At 41.3% G+C, this 16453-nt stretch overlaps 1 protein-coding gene across 7 annotated transcripts in view; it reads left to right on the top strand.

Moving 5' to 3' along the window:
• The window catches only part of LOC126365733 (multiple PDZ domain protein), a 2074088-nt gene that overhangs the window by 986943 nt on the left and 1070692 nt on the right, over positions 1–16453 (top strand). For all 7 annotated transcript variants that reach the window (XM_050008182.1, XM_050008180.1, XM_050008184.1 and 4 more), the window contains one exon: positions 7901–8065. In XM_050008182.1, the coding sequence (XP_049864139.1) occupies positions 7901–8065 (165 nt within the window). The remainder of the gene's footprint in view (positions 1–7900; positions 8066–16453) is intronic.

Genomic DNA, 16453 nt, shown 5'->3' with positions numbered 1-16453 from the left:
ATGGTTTGAAACAGTGAGGTTAAGAAGGAGAAGAAGGAGAAGGAGAAGAAGAAGAGGAGGAGGAGGAGGAGGAGGAGGAGGAAAAGACATAGCTAATATCCTAGATTTTACTTGGTGTGACATTGGCCATTGCAGACTTATTGGATAATTCATGATGACATTACATTGCTTTCATCAGTATCTAATATTACTATTCCCTGAGAATCAGTGTAGTTCCTAGTGGCAACCTAGTTTATTCTGTTATGTAAACAGAATACTTCATCCTCTTTTGTATAATCCATGATGATATATAATCAGAACAACCACAAGGATCACAGAGAAAAATATACACATGACCCTATTATGACAGCATTGAAGAGAAGTCAGATTACTTAGCAGCTGTGACTGTTTCAGGCACAAAAGAATTACTACAGTGAACGAAATTTCACTGAAGAGGAGCCATGCAATTGCCAAGGATAAATTACATCAAGTGAGTTATGAACTGAAAGCCAATGCTCAGTCCTTATGTGTTTATTGACCATGTGTTTCTGTCACTAGCTGCCTCATCATGGGACTAGAAATGAGTAGACACATCAATGAGATGATTAATCAAGGTAACAGTGAAACAGGACAATGAATGTTAGCACTTAACTGTGAACAAAGAACTGCTAGGTCCAGTGGCATCCACTGCCTGTCATCAACTTTTCCAACAAGGAGCTCAATGAGGCTATCATGTTGGTTCTGAGTAAAGGTCTGAATTTTGCTCCAGCTCCACAAATGCTACCAGTTGCTGAGCTTGTTAGTGGAGTGGAACAAGCAACACAGCATCTTCCTTCGAAAGAGGAGGATAAGGTAAGGCTTGCTAGTGGCTGGATTTTGGCAACAGCCAAATCCCCCAAGTTCAGTATTAGTAGGGCGGAGAAACAAGGATTGAAATTGTGGAAGGAGGATGAAAAGTTAGATCATACTCAAAGCTATAGATTATCACAAAAAGTGTCCTCATTGTTAGAGAATAGCGTATACTGGAATCTTAAATGAGGCCTCACAATGGTACTTAGCAGGAAGACGGGGAAGCTATTAAAGAACTCTGGCCTCTGATGAACTTGTGGCAAATTTAAGACCATAAGCACCTAGGCACCAAATCTTGTATGACTTTCCTGAAATACATGTTAGTGCTATCAGCTCTCATACAGCCCCCAGAACAGTATTTTATTAAATTATGCGCACTTTTAGACAGCCACTGTAGACACTATATTAAGAACTCTAAAATGTTTGTAGCAATTGCAGATGAGGATAGCCCCAAGAGAAGTAATGGATAGCCTCAAGGTGATATCCATTTTTACAAAGGTAACAGTAGAAGAAAGAGTAATGCTTTTCACTCACTATTTCTCTCCTGAAATTTGAAATGTTTTGACATATCTTGACAACTGAATATATTTTGTACAGTGGAAATTATTATGAAAAGACAGATGGAATAGGAATGTGTTCACCACTGTCACCGGCCATAGCAATTTTTTTTTTTTCATGGAGGACTTCAAAGAATTTGCATTGAACATTGCTCTCCATCCACTCTGCTTCTTCAGACTTGTTGACAATACATTTTTAATTTGGATGTAAGGCAATGAGGTGTTGCAGCAGTTCATCAACCATATGAATGGTATACATCCAAACATACGATTTACAGCAGAGATGGAGAAAGGTGGAAAGTTGCCTTTCTTAGATATGTTGGTTGAACAGAAAGCAGATGGATGGGTTGACCATTCTAAGTATCAAGAACTGACACACATGGACCTATACGTCAGTGGATGTAGCTTTCATCATTCATCTCATAAGGGAGCTATGCTGAGCACCTAAATACATTCCTGGAAATGGAAAAAAGAACACATTGACACCGGTGTGTCAGACCCACCATACTTGCTCCGGACACTGCGAGAGGGCTGTACAAGCAATGATCACACGCACGGCACAGCGGACACACCAGGAACCGCGGTGTTGGCCGTCGAATGACGCTAGCTGCTCAGCATTTGTGCACCGCTGCCGTCAGTGTCAGACAGTTTGCCGTGACATACGGAGCTCCATCCCAGTCTTTAACACTGGTAGCATGCCGCGACAGCGTGGACGTGAACCGTATGTGCAGTTGACGGACTTTGAGCGAGGGCGTATAGTGGGCATGCGGGAGGCCGGGTGCACGTACCGCCGAATTGCTCAACACGTGGGGCGTGAGGTCTCCACAGTACATCGATTTGTCACCAGCGGTCGGCGGAAGGTGCACGTGCCCGTCGACCTGGGACTGGACCGCAGCGACGCACGGATGCACGCCAAGACCGTAGGATCCTACGCAGTGCCGTAGGGGACAGCACCGCCACTTTTCCAGCAAATTAGGGATACTGTTGCTCCTGGGGTATCGGCGAGGACCATTCGCAACCGTCTCCATGAAGCTGGGCTACGGTCCCGCACACCGTTAGGCCGTCTTCCGCTCACGCCCCAACATCGTGCAGCCCGCCTCCAGTGGTGTTGCGACAGGTGTGAATGGAGGGACGAATGGAGACGTGTCGTCTTCAGCGATGAGAGTCGCTTCTGCCTTGGTGCCAATGATGGTCGTATGCATGTTTGGCGCCGTGCAGGTGAGCGCCACAATCAGGACTGCATACGTCTGAGGCACACAGGGCCAACACCTGGCATCATGGTGTGGGGAGCGATCTCCTACACTGGCCGTACACCTCTGGTGATCGTTGAGGGGACACTGAATAGTGCACGGTACATCCAAACCGTCATCGAACCCATCGTTCTACCATTCCTAGACCGGCAAGGGAACTTGCTGTTCCAACAGGACAATGCACGTCCGCATGTATCCCGTGCCACCCAACGTGCTCTAGAAGGTGTAAGTCAACTACCCTGGCCAGCAAGATCTCCGGATCTGTCCCCCATTGAGCATGTTTGGGACTGGATAAAGCGTCGTCTCACGCGGTCTGCATGTCCAGCACGAACGCTGGTCCAACTGAGGCGCCAGGTGGAAATGCATGGCAAGCCGTTCCATAGGACTACATCCAGCATCTCTACGATCGTCTCCATGGGAGAATAGCAGCCTGCATGGCTGCGAAAGGTGGATATACACTGTACTAGTGCCGACATTGTGCATGCTCTGTTGCCTGTGTCTATGTGCCTGTGGTTCTGTCAGTGTGATCATGTGATGTATCTGACCCCAGGAATGTGTCAATAAAGTTTCCCCTTCCTGAGACCATTAATTCACGGTGTTCTTATTTCAATTTCCAGGAGTGTACATAGAACAGGGACTGTTTTGGCCAAGGTACATCTTGACTCCAAAATTAATCATTTTGTAGTGGTGTTCAGAAGTAGTGGTTATTCAATCTATGCCACTATGTCAGCTTCATCAAAGAAACCAAAACATGCGCCATTTAAGCATGCCCGGAGGACCAACACACAGTGCACCTTCCATTCATTGGTTTAACAACAAGAAAGACTGGTAAAGTCATTCAGCAATGACTCTTAAATAGGTAAGGAAGAGACCAGGCAGTCATCCAGGAAAATTCGAGAAATTTTGCAACCTGTTAAATATAATATCTGCCAGACAGTACCAGAGATTTATAATATTCCTTGCAAGTGTGCAGCATTTAATTGAAATCTGTACGGACTATTGTTGATCACTGTGTTGATCAGCTTCTGCTTAAGTATAGAAATTTTGAAAAAACAATGTTGACCAAGCACTACCTAATGAATAAATCCAAGATGACATAGTTCACCAACTGATTTGAGTGGTGATGCTACAAGTGACAATGGACAGTGAGCACAAACGTGATCCATGTACTTGGAGGGCACTATTTCAGCATTTGCCACTTCTTTGATACCACCGTTATGTGGTCTGGCCAACCAGATGCCATTCTCTTGGTATAAAAGTGGAAGTTTCAGTGTTTACCAACAGAAGTAGTCTTGTATTACAATAATTGAAGCACTCATCAGAACCTTGGGATTTTATCCAAATTGGACGTGGAAAACCAGAATGAGCTTTTCACTCTGCAGCGGAGTGTACACTGATATGAAACTTCCTGACAGATTAAAACTGTGTGCCCGACCGAGACTTGAACTCAGGACCTTTGCCTTTCGCGGGCAAGTGCTGTACCATCTGAGCTACCGAAGCACGACTCATGCCCGATACTCACAGCTTTACTTCTGCCGGTATCTCGTCTCCTACCTTCCAAACTTTACAGAAGCTCTCCTGCAAACCTTGCAGAACTAGCAGACTGAGACTCGGTCGGGCACACACTACAGAGTGAAAATCTCATTCTGGAAACATCCCCCAGGCTGTGGCTAAGCCATATCTCCGCTATATCCTTTCCTTCAGGAGTGCTAGAGTGTGAATGACACTTTTCTGAAAGTCAGATGGTATGTTGCCAGGCTCGTACATTCTACAAACCAATGTGAATAGTCATTTTGTTGCCGCTTCCCCCAATGATTTTAGAAATTCTGATGGAATTTTATCTATCCCTTCTGCCTTATTTGATCTTAAGCCCTCCAAAGCTCTATTAAATTCTGGTTCTAATATTGGATTCTCTGTTTCTTCTAAATCAACTCCTGTTTCTTCTTCTATCACATCAGACAAATCTTCCCCCTCATAGATAATATCTATGTATGTCAAATGGGAAATAGGATAGATGACACAATCTAAATTCTACAGGTGTGAAGTACAGAGAACAGAGACATAATAACTATGCGATGCAATTGTGCAACTAAAGGGAAAAAAAAAGAAACAAGAGGAAGAAGAGGTTGTAGAGCTTATGGCAACAGAAATGGAAAACAACACAACAAATATTTTAATATGTCTTTCAGCAGCCAGCTATTGGTTGGAGGTACATTACTGAAATGTGACTTTAATCAGAAAGCAACTTGATGTAAATGGGGACTACATGATTTACAGACACTTTAAAGTTCAAAATATTCATTGTAGTTCAGTGCCAAGTGTCAAAGCAAGGATCAGAGGAAAAACTTTTCTCAATCGTCATTGGGTGGCAACATGGAGGTTTGAAATTTTTAAGATTCAAAAGATCCAAGGTAAAATTGAAAAGTAGCTATGATAGGATGCCATTTTACAAGTACCTGTACAATAAAAATTCAGTAGTCAAATAACCCTTATCATTTACAGGAATGAAACATGCAAAAAGAGTTTCATTTCTTTATAATGATAAGAAATCTGCATTCTTGCCATTGTTATGTTAACATATGTTGCCCAGCAGAAAGATCCATAGTTCAGCAGTGTAAACATAGAAAAAAAGAAATTTGGAGTGAATTGGCTGCATAAACTGACAAAAATCCTCATTTCCAGTGGAATGAAATAAATGACGTCTTTAAGGTCAAATGTAAAGTTGCTGAAGAAAATTATGTTGAGAAATATATATTTTTCTGTACATACATTCTTCTCTTTCTTTTTTTGTTTGGGTCATCTAAGGACCACACACCAATTTCAATGCTTCCTTCTTTATTGTTCTTTCTTTTTCATCCAGAATTCTTTCATCTTTTCACTATGTATCCTTTTTCTCTCCTCCAACTATTTTGACCCTGTTTTCTTCTCCCTCCTGCCTTGGAATCATTCCATCTTTCATTGTTTTATGCAACTGAAATTAATGTACTGTCATGACATTATAATGTAGAATAGAAATAACAGCATCAAAAATATACTAGGAGAGCCAAAAATACTGCAACAAATGTGCAGGGATTTAGACCTCGTAAAACAGTTCAGTTTTGTCAAGCAACCGATATCAAGATATGAGTAATTGCGTAGTTACACATGCTTGCTTGAATGAATGAAGTGATGTATAGTAGATCAGTTAGGGTTACGTTAATTTGTATCAGGAAGGAATATCAACAATACTGGAAAAGATAGATTGCTTCTCACAGTAAAGATGACACATTGAGTTGCAGACAGGCACAACGTCCTGAGCTGCCAGAGATGGCAGTCATCTGTGTGTGTGTGTGTGTGTGTGTGTGTGTGTGTGTGTGTGTGTGTGTGTGTGTGTGTGTGTGTGTTGTTTAACTTTATATTAGGAAGGAGGTAGGTGTGATATTTATGTTGGTGCAAAAGCACTTACTAGTGTAGCAGGTTTAGTCATTCTAAATTTACATCTACATTCATACTCTACAAACTGTTGTGAAGTGCATGGTAGAGGGTACTTCTCATTGTAATATATATTTCTGTTTCTACCCATTCCATTCATGGTATGGCATATGCAAAGAAAGAAAACTACAATGCTTCTGTACATGCTCTAATTTGTCCACTTTTGTCTTCATAATCCCTATGAAAGCTGAATTAGGGGGCTATAGTATATTCTATAAGATTCCTCTGTTAGTTCTTGTTCCTGAACCACTGTAAATAAGCTCTGGTAATAGTAGGCATCATGCTTCAACCATCTGCCAGTTCAGGTTTTTCCAAAATTCCATTATGCTCTCCCATAAATCGTGATAAACAGTGATTTATCACTTTCCTACCAGACAAAGAAGAACTGCAATATAAGAATAAAATATTGTGGTTACCTTCTTTGGCTTTGGTGTATTTGACATAATATTGCGTAATTGTGATTGTTATTTGGACTGCATGATAAAAGAAATGCGAGTTTCAAATACAGTCACTTGCTATGCAAAAACATCATGCAAATTGAATCTAAATGTTTTCAGATTTTGTACTGTAATGTTATTTCACAGCCCTTTCTGTTTATAAGTACACAGTTACATCACTCATAACTTTTTCCTTTTCTGTTCCTCATATAGCATGTAGTGTTCTTGTTCAATGAAGGTGCTGCAGTATCAGCTATTTTGAACACATTGTTGCAATTTTCCATTACCATATCTAGAACTTTTACAATGATTTCCTGTATGGTAGCCTCCTCTGCCCAACCCGAAAGTGCTACCATCCTGTGCATAGATGAGCCTGTTTAAATTCATCACCAAAGAACCAAATCATTTTAAATGCCACAGTGTAGTCTGCATCTCTTCAAACGAAAAAAATACAATAAAACTTGGAACACGGTTTCCTCCTTTATCCACTCCACGTGTCACACTAACCAGAACTAGCTATATCCATTTGCAGCTTTCAACAAAAGTACTGATAAAATATAATAGAATCATACTCACCTGTAATGTTGTGGTTAAACAAAATGCCTTATTTTTTGAAAGACATTCACAAAACTAACCAAGCTATATTTGTATGCACCTCCTGCCACAATTACCTGGCTGTTGTAGTCCATCAGCACAATTGGCAACATATGTAGAAGTCAGGACTTACACATTTTATCAAAGAGCACGGAAATTTTAGTTTGTATTAATGCATAAATGATATACGTAAATTGCTGCAAGGGGTAAGACTCATGTTGATCAATCAACTGGAAACTGAAGTTCTTCCTAAGTAAAAGTTTGAAATTTTACTCTGGCTTTACTTTGAGCCAGGAAAATTTGAAATGCCCACTGTGATTCATTTAAAATGGAATGTAGGCTTCCACAGCCGGTGTTGTCTTCAGTTGAAACTTCCGGGCTGAGGGGCCGTGGTTGATGTATAAAATTTCCACCTGACATTTCGTCTCCATCTGCAAGAGACATCTTCTGAGGTCATCCAGCTACTGCAGTAGCCGGATGACCTCAGAAGATGTCTCCCACAGATGGAGATGAAACGTCAGGTGGAAATTTTATACATCAACCATGGCCTCTCAGCTCGGAAGTTTCAACTGAAGAGATAAAATGGATTTAATCATATGAAAAAGCTTGATAAAGCTTTTCACCATGTTGTTCATATTATAGTTATAGAATACCTTTCAAAATTATACAAAAAGAAGTCACCAAGAATGTGTTACATTGTGAACTTAATTGTAATTTAATTTCTATTTTGAATGTTTAAATTAAATTTTCTTTTTCATCATAGGTGGGACTGTCAGATGAAGGGAAGCAGGAATTGCAGCAGAGTAACCGTGAAGTAACAGAGAATAAAAGATCTGAGCGAAAGTATTCTTCAAGTGAAGACAGTGAGGAAGATGAAGAGGATGTGCGAGACCTGGAAGGTCGCATTTTCACAAAAAAGGGGCAAGAGGTAATGATTTTTCTCTTCACTTCTCAATCCTTCTTTTTATATATATTATACACAATAGAGCTCTCACTGTATATTTAGTGGTTCTACTGTTTGATCGAAAGTGCTAAGAGTTTCATGTCCCCATGCTGAATATAATACTAAATGAATACAAAATAATTATTCTTTACTATTTCTTTGGTTACTGTGGACATGTTGTGATCATTGCTTTAGATGATTAAAGAGAACAATTAATTCTGGCTATCAACAATGTAGGGAAAGACAGATTGCTACTTACCTTGAAGGAGACATGTCATGAGCTCGTAATCTTTTTGGAGGATTTTAGTGGTTGGAAAGAAATAGATATCATTTGTCTGTCTGAAAACCATGTAACCATATGGCTAGAAAATCTTAATGTAAGGGGTTATAAATTAGCTTCCTCTTCATGTATATCCAATGCAGATTAAGGAGAAATTACCACAGTCACAAAAAAGGAATAGAAATAAGTAAATTCTGTTCATATCAAGATGTAAAAGCATGTGGTTGTAAGTCAGTTATGGAAAACTTAATACATGTAATTGTTACCTAATACAACTCTCCAAGTGCAACTAGGAAATACTAATGAAAAATTATGAAAGTTTATTGTGGTGTCCATCAGGCAGAAAGAAGGTGTTGATATGTGATCGTTGCAATGTAAATTTCTTGAAGAAATCTGACAGGAAAAGTGACCAAGAGTGGAAGTTAGCCACTTGTAATTTAGTATCAGTAATACATTTGCATGCCGATATTGCTCAAGATAGGTAGTATATTCATATAATGAGCAGCTATAAAGAAATGCATGCTGGAAAAAAAGCAACAGATTGTCAGATCATGTTGCAGTTAGTTACAGCGCATAACTTAGTTCCATGTACAGTTCAGAAACATTCAAATTAAGCAGTGAGGTGATTGATGACAGAAATAATGAAGATTTTAAAGAAAGCTTAAAAATGTTGACTGTGGCAGAGTTTACAAAGATTTTAATGCTTGCTCTAAATTTAAGTTTGTGTCAATTTTTGACAGTAATTTTACTAAAAATATAATTAAATGTTATGATGGGAAACTATTAAAGATATATTGGATGACAACATGCATCACACTATTTTTCACAATGGAAAAGGGACATGTACAAAATAGCCAGAACAAGTAATGATCCAGAAATACTTCCATATTATAAGCAGTACTGTAACATATTAAGGAAAAAATGTCCAGAGGTATGCACATCTTGACTGAAATTGACAGATCATACAATAGAAACAAACAAGTATGGAATGTTGTTAAAACAGAGACATGGAAAGCAGCCACAGAATGAATCATTATTTCTATTAAGAAGAGAACAGGAGCATTGTGAAAAAGTTCACATGGAGCAATAATTTTAATAAATATTTTGGTAAACATTTTTGGAATACAGTGATCAATAGATTATTATATTTTGACTAAAGTTCAGTCTTGATCACACCATTTATGTCTCAATGACATAGGTAACCGGTTTCGGTTATTTTTACATAACCATCTTCAGACCCATGGCTTCCTTGGAGGATGGTAGGGGGAATTCTCCTCAGCTGCTTGACTTCATACCAGTTGAGGAGAGCTCCGCCTACCATCCTCCAAGGAAGCCATGGGTCTGAAGATGGTTATGTAAAAATAATCAAAACCGGTTACCTGTGTCATTGAGGCATAAATGGTGTGATCAAGACTGAACTTTAATCAAAATTTATAAATATGTTTTAAAAGTAGTTAAGAACATTGGTATGAATAGTTTAAAAAAGAAAGCAACACAGAGGACAAAAAAATAAATCTTACATATCAATTTAAAATAGGAAAGATCATCATGACTTTAATAAGTAAAAGTTCATATGGCGTGGATAACATCTCCAATAGGATGCTAAACAATTCTGGCTTCTTAATAATTAATGTTGTTAGTCATTTATGTAATGTATAATTCCCAGACAGATTGAAATGTTCTTTTGTCAGGCTTCTCCACATGAAGGGTGACTCCCAAGATGTTTATTCATTCACTCATTCATTCTTTGAAGGTTGTTCAGTTAGAGCACATATTGTATAGTATTTTACAATAAACTTACTTTTCATATGTCAAACAATAGAAAATCCAGGATGGAGTAATAGCAGTATTACGGAAAGGATAGTTTGCTACTCATCATATAGTGGAAATGTTGAGTTGCAGATAGGCACAACAAAAAGACCATCACGCAAGTAAGCTTTGTGCAAAAAAGGCCTTCTTCTGAATTAGACACAGACACATGTGCGCGCGCGCGTGCGCGCGCGCGCACACACACACACACACACACACACACACACACACACACACACACACACACACACACACACACACAGTCTCTCTCTCTCTCTCTCTCTCTCTCTCTCTCTCTCTCTCTCTCTCTCTCTCTCTCTCATATGAATTCATCTCACAGAGCCTGGCCATGGCAGCCAGAGACAGTGGCCATATGTGTGTGGGCTGCATTTGTGGAATTGTATATATGTGTATGTTGCTTAATTTGGAAGAGGGTCTTTTTGGCCAAAAGTTAACTTGTTTGATAGATATTTTGTTGCACCTATCTGTGACTCAACATCTCCTCTATCCTTTCCATATTATTCTCATTACTTGTCATATGTATAATAATTAAACTGACATAGGAAAAACAAAAAAAACTTTATTACTACAAATTAAATTTAGCAGATATAAATACTCAATTTCAGTTTCTGCAGCAATTCTACAGTGTTGATCAAACATCATAAAAATATAAGGAGTGATCAAAAAGCTTTCCCCTGAGGGCATTGCTGCAGCATATATACAATGCAGCATGACTCTGGTGCAAGTATATAAACTCCGTGTAGTCAAGGGAACAGTATGGCATCTGTGTCTTTCCATTACGTATGTGGTAAATGTGGAAATGTGAAAAATGCTGATGTTATTTACCAAGTGCATCAGAATAAGACCAATGTGTTTTATTCTTTTCTTGTCTGCCAGAGGGCAAACACCAGCAGACAGCCATCTGAGTAAACTGTGGCAAAGGGTACTGCTGCTTCATCATAAAGCACTTACCCCTATCACAAACGCTGTAATACAGAAGCTAAGCTAACTCAAGTGGGTGACACTAGGGCACCCATTGTGTATTCCTGATCTCTCCTCATATAATTATCACACCTTTGGTCCCTTAAAAAAAGCCTTAAATGATGAGGATGTGCAGCAGACAGTTACAGACTTCTTCATGCAGCAGGACATGGTATTACCAAATGGGTATATTCAAGCTATTGCATTGGTAGGATGATTGCCTCAATGCTCAAGGCAATTTTGCCTGATTGTCACACCAATTCTGGACTGTATGGCCTTTGAATGGAAACTTTTTGATTCTCTTTAGAGATATCACTTACATCATTTTCTAAAATTTTTGAAAAGGTAACTTACTCTGGTGTTGTCACCCCCCTCTGTAGTATAGGATACTTAACCAAACAGAGTTCGGGTTTCAAAAGGGCTCCTCTACTTAATCTGCTGTGTATACATTTTCTGAGTACATAATAAAACCTTTAAATAAACAAAAAATATCAACAGTTGGAGTCTTGTGTGAAAAGTAATATTCTATTTGTAACAACATCGCTAATTTAGTGAGAGAAAAGCAGCTACATTGCAGCAGTACACAAGGTGAGCAGGCAGGCGTGGAGGACTAGTATGCGATTTCATAAACAAGCCTATGTACCAACCACAAGGTGGCCGGACCAAGGCATGTAATTTCGATGACATCGCAGAAAAGTAGTGCAACTACAAACCAGCCTGAGAGAACTTTCCACACCATTTTGCCATGAAGGTGTTGGTTTGTATGTGCCTAGAAGTTGTGTATTGGCACAACAAATGTGTCATTAACCATGACAAATACCCTTGGATTCTAGCACAGTCTGGAAACACCCTCCACAACACCAGGGCCACTTATGTCTCCACTACATTATGGATGAGTGAGCAGCCAATGCCAGTCTCTGCAGCCATCTCCACCATGCCAGGTCACACTGTTAATTCTGCACCCATGGGGGAGCAGTACAATGGATGAACCGTGTTCAGGCTCTATAGCAACATCCGAACTTCTGTCTTGGTCGGCACCAGTTTGTGGCCTGGGAAGTGTGACTGCCAGCCACCAGTACAGGTGCAAGCTTCTCTTCCCACAGCAATGAATCTCTACCAGAATCTCGACAGACATTCGTGTCACTTGACACTTCTCGTTCACAAGTGCACAGTGCTAACAGGGGCATGCACTGCTGATTGAAGAAAACAGCGCCAGCAAAGCAGGACACAGATGTCAAATGTCCATCACACCACCCCAGGCTTCTGCAGCCGACAATGCAGTCGGCAGACCGTATACCTGCAGGGGTGTATGACTGTGTCATTCCAGCACTTCAATCATTGTAGCACAAGACTTGCATTGAGTTTTCCTGGTCATCACTGGCCAGCACAACTGCATCAACACCTTGTCACTCCACCACCTCTACACAATAGTGGCCCCACTCACCCCAGGTTGCTACAGTTTGGTGTCAGATGTATTGTGTTACCAACCCTGCAGTGCTGGAGGCTAGAATAGACCCGCAGACCTTCCTTGCCTATCGTAAGAGAAGGCTAATAGGAGTCTTTTTTATTGGGTCAAGTTTTTTATCTTGTTCTTGTGACTGTTCTTCGGACTATTGAAGGTTTTTGCCCTTTTCACTTTGCTTTAACACGTTTTTCCTCACATTTTTTGGCTCTTTAAATACTGGTCCCCTTTTGGATTTGACCTCCACTTCCCAAAGTGTGGACCATTTGGGGAGGATACCGTACTGTGGTGCATTACCTCTCCACTGCCCCCTTCCTCTTATTGGGGGACTTTAATGCCCATAATCATCTCTGGGGCAGTGACATTGTATCACAGTGGTTGAGTATAAGAATACCTCCTTTGAGAATTGGATGTCTGTCTACTCAACACTGGAGCTGCAATCCATTTCAGTGTAACTCAGGGAACAATTTCAGCTACTGACCTTGCAGTTTGCACCCTGAGTATATTACCCCTGATTCAGTAGCACGTCCGTGGTGATTTTTGTGAGAGCGACCATTTTCCTATCGTTCTCTCCCTCTCCACTAAAAAAAATATCTAGAACATGCTAACATGCTCTACAGTGGTCGCTTTGGAAAGTTAATTGATAGGTTTTCACCTCTGCAGCCAATTTTTGCAACCAGTTATGTGACAGATATTGACAAATTGGTACAGAATACTATTTATACTATTACTCATGCTTTAGCAGCAATGATACCCTACTCCTCCAGCTCATCCCTACGACCACTAGTGCCATGGTGGCCTGATGATCTAGCCACAGCTCTCAGAGAATGCTGCAGGGCGCTTCAATGTCACAAGTGCCATCCCTCAGTGGATACTTCAATAGCATTCAAGAGACTCTGGGCCAAAGTGCAGAGCTGCCTCTCAACAGTTCCCCCTCCCCATGGCCTGTACCTTGCCCTACAAAATGGGTGGACCTCTTTTATAGCTGCAAAAAGGATGCTGATCCTACCCTTCTCTGACACTTGCTTATTTCAGTCCTTCACGATTATTCTAACCCAATATACATCTGCACAGGTAGATCAAAAGTCAACGACAGGGTCGGATACACTTCAGCACATGTAAGGGGGCACGAGAAGCACTCTCTGCCAAATGCCTGGGGTGTATACACTGCAGAGTTTGCTGCCATCTCACAGACTTTGTGGTGCATCAAATCCCAGGCCTCAATGAGCTTTCTGATCTGTAGTGATTCCATGATTTACTTAAAAGTCATAACCCTGTGCTGTCCTGAAAAGCTCTTGGTCACCGACATCCAAACCTCCTGGTTGACCTCTACAGGTCTGGAAAGACAGTGACTTCCTTGTGAACACTGCACCAGGAAATGAACTTGTTGACCGTTTAGCTGAAGAAGCAACTACAGGAGATCAGGTTGATGTCAGGATGTCACGCACAGAGTTAAGATTAGGACTTTGGCGCAATATTTTGAGTCTCTGGGAATTGGAATAGCAGGCTACTATGACTCAAAAAAGTTGAGAGCAATTAAAGGGTTCTCTAAGGTGTGGCGTACATCTTACCGGGCCTCTTGGAAAGAAGCCATTGTGTTGTGCTGGCTACGCATTGGCCACACAAGACTCACCCACGAGTTCCTTCTGCATCAGGAGAATCCTCCTCACTGCAGCTGTGGTAGTCCACTAACAACAGTGCTTGTTCTTGTCTAGTGCACCCTGCTGGTTGATCTGCGGCATGCTCTCAACTTGCCTACCTCATTATCTCAGGTGCTTGCAAATGACATGAGCGCCACAACCAAAGTGTTAGATTTTATGAGGGAGAGTGGATTTTACTATAACCTATAATATTCCTCTGCTTCCATTGTTAGGGGTGGTTGTGTGGGCGAGACCCTCCCCCTGGGGTGGGTACCCATCAAGTGACTGCAGGTTACTTTCTTCCCCTCTCCTCTTGTTGTGCCTGTAGATGCTCTTGTGCAAGATGCTGCCTGTGTTATCTCTCCTTTCTTTCACCTATATGTTACAACTACTGTCACGCCCTTTTAAACTCTTGACTTGCTTATATAGTTTGAGCAGTCAAGTCCCCATTTTTTCGCTTTTTACCTTTGAATCGTGGATTTATTTACAAAAAAATATTCTTAAGACTTTATTTACTAGCGATTCATCAAGAACATTAATACATTTAATCACATTATGTGAGCGTGGAAGTAGTTGCCAGGGAGTAACTGATGAAATCATAATTAAATTCCATTAACAAATAGGAATTTTATTCACTTTAAAAGAAACAGATTTAAAATTATAATCAGAAAGCACCCTCTAAATATCAAGTTAAAATTTATTCAGAGGCAGAAAGAAACAATTTTTGACTGTATGAGGTTTCGGGCTGAGGCTCCCTTTTTGACACGGTGGCTTGCGGAGTATGAATGTAGATGTAGTTACGACCGCTCACAACAACCTCTGAAAGACTACACTGGTGCAAATCTGCAACACATCAGATTACTTTAAACTAAAAGTTTTATCAATTCACACAAGCACACAAACTATGCACCCCGTGGGAGGGATGGAAATAGTACAAAACACTAAAATTAAAAAAAATTTGCTTTGCCACCGAAGGTGCAACTTGATTTTAACTTCTAAGGAAAGTATTACGGTGGAAGGGTGGCAACTTTATATACTAAAATGACCATTTAAATAAAAGCTCATAAAATGCAATCTTATATAAAATTTTACAAGTTAAGATGCTCTACAGTACACAGATACCGCCTCTCAAGATGATAGGCAAGATCAAAACATATTTCAGGAATTAGGCCGTTATACTCCAAACAATAAATTCATTAACACACCAAATCCGACAAACATGACAGAGGCAGCTCCGAACGACCGACAGACACTAATTGCCTAACAAATGCGGACGAGAGACAGACGAGCAATCTGGGGACGAGAGACTGACCAAGAAAACAAACAAGTAAATGAAACCACGTATCACCAATCACTTAACTTCTAATAAACTGCGATTTCTGGAGAAGACCTGGCGCAGCACCCCCAAATCGCTCTCCCGAACCGTCCACTGCCAGCCGCTTCAACGGACGCAGGAAGGCGCGCCGATCTCCCGTCTTTCCTGGTCCGCACCAACCGACCGACTGCCCGCTACTCCGTCCGCGACTGCTGCTCCGTGGCGACTGCACTGCTGATGTGTCTCCCACTCATTTGCAGACACACAACGGCGGAAATACTTGCTCGGACCCAACCATGTAGAGGAAACACGCCCACTGGCAAAACGACATACCTGAACCAGGAAATGACCGAGCCAAGCTCCACAAGATAGTAACTGAAGGGGCCCAGAAGCACTCGGAGAACGAGTTACGCCACGGCGTCGCAGCTCGCACCGGCCAAACTGATGTCGTGGGTGGACTCCTGTCGCTCTCGTGTCGGTCGCGAAGCCACTACCCCTCGCTATACGGCGCGGCCCACTGGACTCACGTGGCGACCTCACATGCGCCGACGCTCAAGGCGGACAAGTCATCTCGTGTCTCAGTGCGCGATCGACCAACCGATCGATACAACCGCCAATGCCTGAGCAACTCGAGTAGACTGGCGGCTTAACGCGCAGACTCAGATGCAGGAACTAAGCCCCGACCGGGCGACCACGCGGTGAGTTCTCTTACTGGTGGAAAGACTCATTTATCCGGCTTTAAAGATTGATCCGAACGAAAGACATCCTAACACAGACAGACACTAACTGCCCCACAAATTCGGACGAGAGACAGACTAGCAAGCTGGGGACGAGAGACTGAACCCAGACTGACCGACTGGCGAGCTCATAGCCCTCTTAAATGCAC

This window comes from Schistocerca gregaria, chromosome 4, assembly GCF_023897955.1.
Source record: "Schistocerca gregaria isolate iqSchGreg1 chromosome 4, iqSchGreg1.2, whole genome shotgun sequence".
NCBI classification, from domain to species: Eukaryota; Metazoa; Arthropoda; class Insecta; order Orthoptera; family Acrididae; genus Schistocerca; species Schistocerca gregaria.
This window is presented reverse-complemented; position numbering and strand designations above follow the sequence as displayed.